This window comes from Sinocyclocheilus anshuiensis, unplaced genomic scaffold (assembly GCF_001515605.1).
Source record: "Sinocyclocheilus anshuiensis isolate Anshui unplaced genomic scaffold, SAMN03320099.WGS_v1.1 scaffold1833, whole genome shotgun sequence".
NCBI classification, from domain to species: domain Eukaryota; kingdom Metazoa; phylum Chordata; class Actinopteri; order Cypriniformes; family Cyprinidae; genus Sinocyclocheilus; species Sinocyclocheilus anshuiensis.
The window spans coordinates 302,599-310,378 of record NW_015539842.1 but is presented as its reverse complement, the minus strand read 5'-3'; the positions used below and the strand labels follow the sequence as shown (position 1 = coordinate 310,378).

The window sequence follows — 7,780 nt, the reverse complement described above, 5'->3', positions numbered from 1 at the left end:
TATATATATATAAATAAAATAGCAGTAATTTTAAATTATAATAGTATTTCACATGGCTGTTTTACTGTATTTTTGATCAAATAAATGCTGTCATGGTGAGCATAAGGGACTTCTTGCAAAAAATAAATAAAAAATCCTGTCAACTTCAGACTTATGAATGGTACTGTGGAGCTGGATGTTGTTTTTTTTCTCTGTTTTTGCTCTCTCACAGATCATGGAGTTGTTAATGAAAGGAAACAAGCAGAGAACTCAAGAGCCTACAGCAGCCAATCAGACGTCTTCTCGCTCTCACGCTGTGCTGCAGGTGGCCGTACGGCAACAGAGCCGATGTCGAGACATCCTGCAGGAAGTGCGATTCGCACGTCTCTTCATGATCGATCTGGCAGGGTCTGAACGTGCTTCACAGGTAGTTTTGACTTAGACTTTTAGTCTAGTTAGAACATAAAAGCACAGTGGGTAAGCTCAAACATACGTCTATAAAGTTGGTAATCATTAATATAAGGCTATCAATCTTTCTTTTTACATAAAAGCTGGCACAGTTAGCGCCAGATATATTCAGAATCATATATCAGCCAGTGACGAGGGAACAATTCCAAGAGTGATTTAACTATTAGTGATAAACTTGGAGGGAAAATGAAATGAAACTATTTGTTGATTATTTCATCCGTTATGATGCAACACCTCCACAGGTCCAATCAGGTGATTTTGATGAAACACATGTGAATCATGTTTAATATTAAAGTGTAATTTCCACTCACTCCATGAGATTGGAAGATATGAGAGAACACATTTAGAGAGCGTGCCATGTATTTGCCATGGAAACAGTTAAAAATGTTAACCACTCAGGCACCATGTGGGATTAAACATGCATGTGACAGGCACAAAAGCAGATCATGTTGTTTCTGGTTATGGGGTATTGTTGCTCAGAAACATGAGTGCTTGTTTGTTCTCCATTGATGAGGAAGACAAGCCTGTTGCACAACTATTCAGAAAATGAAATATGCAAGAGCGCCCCCTGCTGGAAGCTCTAACAGATTTCCTAACCTGCATGTAGACTGACAATTTAAAAACTTGGTGCAATAACTACTGTTTCTGCTTTCAGACACAGAACAGGGGTCAAAGGTTAAAAGAGGGCGCTCATATCAACCGCTCTTTGCTTGCGCTGGGGAACTGCATCAATGCTTTGAGCGAAAAGAATGGCAACAAATATGTCAATTACAGAGACAGCAAGCTCACGCGATTGCTCAAGGTACAGTGAAGTGAATCTTCATGAACAGAGAGGCATATGGGATATTTTTCTTGATTTTGGTTGTCTTACTGGGTTTACTCATGACTGCAGGATTCGCTGGGAGGAAACAGTCGGACGATGATGATTGCCCATATAAGCCCTGCATCTCTGGCCTTTGAGGATTCACGGAATACCTTGACTTATGCGGACCGTGCCAAAAGCATCCGCACACGGGTTAGTTTAACACATGATAAAACAATGGACAACCTAGTAACCCATTATTACAATTCAAAAGTTTGGGTCAGTAAGATTTTATTTTCTTTGTCAGTAAGATTGTTGCATTATTTTTGTTACACACTTTGTAATGCCGTTTCTCAATATAACTGTTTGGTGAAGAGTTTTTTTGACTGTTATATCTTATCACTCTGTGTCATGTTATTCTTCCTATGCAGGTAAAGAGAAACCTGTTGAATGTGTCCTATCACATCGCCCAGTACACCAGCATCATCTCTGACCTGCGCAGCGAGATTCAGCGGCTGAAGAAAAAGATAGCAGACCAGGCCAGCAGACAGCTCAACCCGGACAGAACAGATATCCGCCATGTTCAAGGTAACATCCTATCTTTCCTTAGAAGTGATATGTACCATTGATATCACCACAATTTTACTTTGAATTCTATTCTATTCTACTCTACTCTACTCTACTCTGGCCTATTTAATTCTAATAGATAATTTTCCTTGATTAGATTATTATCTGTTAGATTATATTCTTTTCTAAATTATTCTGTTCTATTTAAATCTAGTAGATTATTTTCCGCTTGATTAGATTATTTTCCATTTGACTAGATTATTTTCTAAATTATTCTGTTCTATTATATTCTAATAAATTATTTTCTGTTTGATCAGGTTATTTTCTAATTGATTGTTCTGTCATATTCTATTCCAATATATATATTTTCTGTTAGTTTAATAATTTTCTAATTGATTCTATTCTATTTTGTTATTTTCTTTTTGATAAGATCATTTTTAATAAGATGATTCTGGTCTATTCTATTGTATTATTTTCTGTATCTATTATTTTTTGCATAGTTTTCTGTTTGGTTAGATCCTTCTCTAATTGATTACATTCTATTCTGTTTTATTCTGGTCTTTCTGTTCTTTCTGGTTCTTTTCTGTTTGATTAGAATATAATTTTAATTGATTTTGTTGTATTATATTATGAATGTTTAATATTTATTTAAGATATTATTTTGACTATTTTTTCATTAGATTATTTTCTAAATATCACTAATAGATAATTTTCTGCTTAGATTGTTTTCTATTCTATTCTATTTCTGTTCTATTCTCACTCAAAAGTGTGTCATAACATATTTTTTTGTGTTTGCCTCTAGCGGAGGTGCAGGCTCACTCTTCTCAGCAGAGCCGGGCTGAGATGGACCAACTGCGGGAGCAGCTGATCGATGCGTTTAGACAGCAGATGGACATCAGGAAGCGTCTTATGGAGCTGGACAACAGCAACATGGAAATCCAGATAGACACATCCAAACACCTGCTGACAATTGCAGAGTGAGTCTTCATTCTGCACACAAACTAAAACAAGATTATAGCTAAATACACACGTTGCCCTGAAGCTGTTTTGACACTTTAGTCAGAAGACTATCATATCCACAGTCATGAACACTATCATCAGTTGTTTTATCATTTCAGACTATGTGAAATGTTGTATTTGAAACTTTTGCTTGTGCTAACTTTCTTTCAAATAAATGCTTGATCATTGAAATATTATCTGTCTCCATCTAGCTGGGAGCAAGAACGCTTCAGGAGAAGAAAGAAGTGGCAGGGCGAGAGGAGGAAGGAGAGTTTTAATAAGGATGAAAGTGAAAAAGACTCAGACTCACCAGAATCTTTGCCTGACAGCACAGAGACACAAGAGGTGGCCATTGCCAGAGAGAACCTAGTCACGCTCATGGCTGAGCAGAAGAAAATGCGAAAACAGAAGGTAATGTTGTTATTAGCCATTAGAGGGCGGAACAACACCTCAAAAAACTCACAGTACTGCGCTGTGAGTTTAACATTTATGTCTGATTCCTTTTAGTGAATCGGTTGGTTTAACCGGTTCATTTCAGTGAACTTGTTATAATAACTTTTTATTCATTTGGAACACTCTGCATAGGCAGTGCATACTACCTTAATACATTTCCTTTCTATTTTTAGACTGAGACTCCTTATAAGCAAAGATAAATTGTACATGACTTGCCATGTTAATAAAGTCACTCATCACAGTAATTGACCATAGTCCCTCTGTTCTCTTTAGGCCGGATTGGAGCAGCGCCTGGCAGAGCTCAGAGAGAAAGCACGACGTCTTGAAGAGCTTCTCCCCCGCCGTGTGAGCTCAGAGGAGCAGAGGGAAGTGCTTTGCCTCCTCTGCAAGGTTCACGAGCTGGAGATCGAGAATGCAGAGATGCAGTCCAGCGCGCTGCTTAAGGACAATGTGATCCGACAGAAAAACGTGGTAGTGCAGCGTTTCGAACAGCACAGACACCTCTGCCATGAGATCATCCAGCAGCAGCGGCAGTTTATTGATGGTGAGTCGTTCGCAGGAATAAGAAATGGCACCGAAATCTCAGCCAGAGATGAATCAGGCCAAACTGTGGCAGTAAAGTTTTCCAGAGTGATGCAATATGAGGGTTCAGTCCAGTTCAAGCTAGTACATGAAGGAAATGGATGAGAAGAACTTGGACAGAGTCGTGGCCTTGGATAAGTTCACCATCCGTACTCTTAAGGTACGTCAAGCAGGCATTTTCAAGTCAACATGAAATCAAAATTGACTCCGTTTACTTTGTGAATACACATTATTGCTCATATTTTGCACAAAACATCAGTGCACATTTTTCCAAAATCCTGCATAACATTTTCCTTCACATGGAACATTATGACATTAAAATGAGTTTCATGTTGACTTTAAAAGCTCTTCAAAAGAAGGACATGTTAAAAGCATAAAGTATTTCAGAGTGATCAAGAACATGTTAACACATATCTCTGTAGGAGGGTTCCCTACCCAAGATCACCCTCCCCAGTAGAGGTCGTGACCCCTTGCAGGAGATGGATTCAGACCAAGAAAGTGTTCGCACACTGGGCTCAGACAACAGAGAAGGCCAGACAAAACTGAGACGACACACGCTGCCTCCGATTCTCCCAGAGCCTGATGGGTAAGAAGAGTTCAAAGCAAATTCATTTGATACTTTTTTGACATTTCCCTCTTTATGCAAACTTAATATATTTCCTTGTATGGAAACCTTTAATGGCCAAAAATATTTGGAATTTTGTGAATGTGAAAATAAAAATAGCAAGGAACATTCTGCTTGTCCTGGGGACATAAAAAGAACTGCTATATAACTACCTCCTTCATATTGTGTTAAAGTTGAGTTTGTTCACATGCTTTTACTTATAAGTTAAAAATGTTCTCCTGTCCATACAGAGACCGAGTGTTTAAGAGTAGTCACAAACCGATGAAGAACTCTGTAGTTATGACTCCTCCACCCATTCACATCAATGGCCAGGGCAACAGAGAGGTGAGCTTCTGGGAGTCTACATTTGCAGCTTACTGTAATATGTGACCCTGGCCCACAAAACCAGTCATAAGGGTCCATTTTTTGAGAAATTGAGATTTATACATCATCTGAAAGCTGAATAAATAAGCTTGTTAGGATAGGACAATATTTGGCTGAGATAAAACTATTTGAAAATCTGGAATCTAAGGGTGCAAAAAAATCTAAATATTGAGAAAATCACCTTTAAAGCTGTCCAAAGCAAGTTCTTAGCAATGCATATTACTGATCAAAAATGAAGATTTGATATATTTAGGGTAGGAAATTTACAAAGTATCTTCATGGAACATGATCTTTATTTAATATCCTAATGATTTTTGGCATAAAATAAAAAATAATTATTGGGATTAAAAAAAACTAAAATGATCATTTTGACCCATACAATGTATTGTTGGCTATTGCTACAAATATACTCATGCTACTTATGACTGGTTTTGTGGTCCAGGGTCACATATAGATATTTTTTATTTTTTTTAAGATTATACACTAATGTTCAAAATTGTGGTGTCAGTTTTTTTGTACTTTTATTTAGCAAGAACACATTCGGTTAATCAAAAGTGACAGTAAAGATATTTAAAAACTACTTCCAGTGTCACATGATCCTTCAGAAATAATTCTAATATTCTGATTTGGTGGGGAAAAAAATCTTATTATCAATGTTGAAAACATTTAGCTGCTTATGTTTTTGTGTGTGTGAATTCCTTGATGAATAGAAAGTTCAAAAGAATAGCATTTATTTTAAAAATAGAAATCATTTGTAATATTTATATGCCTTACGTTATGCCTTTACCTAGCACTTTTGATCAATTTAATGCCTAAATGCTGAATAAAAGTATTAATGTCTTTAAAAAAAAAACATAACTTATGAATGGTAGTATAAATATTTTACAGTTTAAATAATATGCTATTAATTGTTTGGGAATAAAAGACAAATAAATATACTTTAAAACATAGTTTTTATATATATGTATATGTATATGTGTATGTATGAGCGATTTCGTCCCCTGGACAGCACTTCTGATCCCCACCTGCACATTAACGGTCATCCCCCGGCCCCCCTTCTGCGCCCCCAACACAGAGCTCAGCCTCAGCTTACAAAAGTTCGACCCTCTCACAATATCCACCAAACAGGTTTGATATTACAATTTGATTTTTTTTTTTTATGATTTATTCATTTACTCATTCATGATGTATAAATTGTTTTAATGAATACAGTTATCCATTTATTGCAAGATAAACCTGGGGGAAGTCGTGGCCTAATGGTTTATATATATATCCTGAAAAAAGTATCTTGGTTTTCACAAATATATTAAACAGAACTGTTTTCAACACTGATGATAAATGCTTATTGAGCTTCAAACCAGCATATTAGAATGATTTCTGAAGGATCATCTGACTGAAGACTAGAGTAATGATGCTGAAAATTCAGCTTTACCATCACAGGAATAAATTGCATTTTAAAGAATTGTAAAAATATTTCACAATATTACGGTTTTTAGTGTATTTGTGATCAAACAAATGCAACTTTGGTGCGATGTCTTTGACGTCTTGACCACTTTGAACAGTAGTATATGAAAATGGTAAAATTTGAAAAGATATTCACAAAAAGTGTGAACATTCTGTTTAATCTACATTTGAATTGGTTTCTCTGTTTTTTTAACTGAGTGTACTGAATAATTGAGTGTGTCTGACACTATGCTGACTGTATCTCTGCAGCTGTTGCCATCTGTCCTGGATGACGCTCTGAGATGCAGCCATCTCAGTCACAGTATGAGCAGCCATCTGGACTCCTCACCTGAGAGCAGCGAGAACGGCACAGATGCCCCTCTGACTCCTAAAGGTAAGAATTCCTCTGCTCTTTCATCTTTGTGCTGTTACACAGCTCCCTGGAATACTTTATTCTGATTGGTCAGTTGAGGCAAATCTTACATGGCTTCTTCTCAGATTAATGCCAAATTACATAATGTCTATTTAATTAGTCATAGTTTTAAAATCCCTGAACTGTTTTCCCTCCAGAGAGACAGCAGATTCTAAGAGGCGTGCAGAACATCACAGTCAAGGCTGCTCGACGGCGTTCTAAGGTTCTAGAAATAGATGCCCTGCGATTGCCCCCGCCACCTTCGCCCCTAGATCCCAAGAAGTACAAGAGTAACCGGTCTCTGACCGAGGTGCCCCCTAAAGGCCTGATGCTACGGCGTGGAAGACAGCCCAGCCCAGAGCTATGCCACGCCACCTCCGATGACAACCTGTCCAGCAGCACGGGAGACGGTCCCGCACCCAACGGCACATGGACACGGCCGCGGAACCGCCAGGCTGTGAAGAACCCCACTCCACGAGAGCAGGACTTTGAGGGGCGCAGACGCAAGAGGAGATCTCGATCCTTTGAAGTCACAGGACAAGCAGTGAGTTTTTAGCATCTGTGTTAATGGATGAACCTCACGAAAACTTGTTCAGGTCATAATTTACCCCAAAAGAAGTAGAAGTTGTATTTTGCATAATTAAAATAGAATTTATTTTAAGGACCATTTATTTTCTTGACAATTAAGCATATTGTGTTAAAGGCACAATAATTAAAAACAAAAAATTTAAATTATCCAAAAACCACTAGAACAGTTTTATATATTTTGCTGACTTGTGTACTTACATTATCCCAAATGTTTCGAAGAATGTTTAAATCCAGAGAAATAAGCAATTTTAACTAGTGACACGGACCGTGTCTATAGTGCCATTCTGTCACCTGCCAATGAAGTCATAACCCCTCGATTTCCGGTTTTGTTTTGTAGAAAACATGGAAACACCAAAGACGCTTTAATATGCTATGCATTTTATTAGACAGGTGACGACCGCATGGAGTAGCATTATAACAGAACGTTCAAATGTATCTAGTATGATAAAACAGCACTGCTTACTTACGGAAGCGGTCGACTGTGGCATAATAAAAGCTC

The 7,780-nt window shown here is 37.6% G+C and overlaps 1 protein-coding gene across 1 annotated transcript in view; it reads left to right on the top strand.

Moving 5' to 3' along the window:
* Positions 1–7,295, top strand: part of LOC107684482 (kinesin-like protein KIF19) — a 47,418-nt gene extending 40,123 nt beyond the window's left edge. The window contains exons 7-18 of the mRNA XM_016480738.1: positions 212–406; positions 1,103–1,249; positions 1,340–1,462; positions 1,681–1,837; positions 2,619–2,793; positions 3,028–3,226; positions 3,542–3,853; positions 3,936–4,010; positions 4,273–4,436; positions 4,706–4,799; positions 6,552–6,675; positions 6,852–7,295. Of these exons, the coding sequence (XP_016336224.1) occupies positions 212–406; positions 1,103–1,249; positions 1,340–1,462; positions 1,681–1,837; positions 2,619–2,793; positions 3,028–3,226; positions 3,542–3,853; positions 3,936–4,010; positions 4,273–4,436; positions 4,706–4,799; positions 6,552–6,675; positions 6,852–7,249 (2,163 nt within the window). The 3' untranslated portion in view covers positions 7,250–7,295. The remainder of the gene's footprint in view (positions 1–211; positions 407–1,102; positions 1,250–1,339; positions 1,463–1,680; positions 1,838–2,618; positions 2,794–3,027; positions 3,227–3,541; positions 3,854–3,935; positions 4,011–4,272; positions 4,437–4,705; positions 4,800–6,551; positions 6,676–6,851) is intronic.
* The last annotated feature ends 485 nt before the right edge of the window (positions 7,296–7,780 follow it).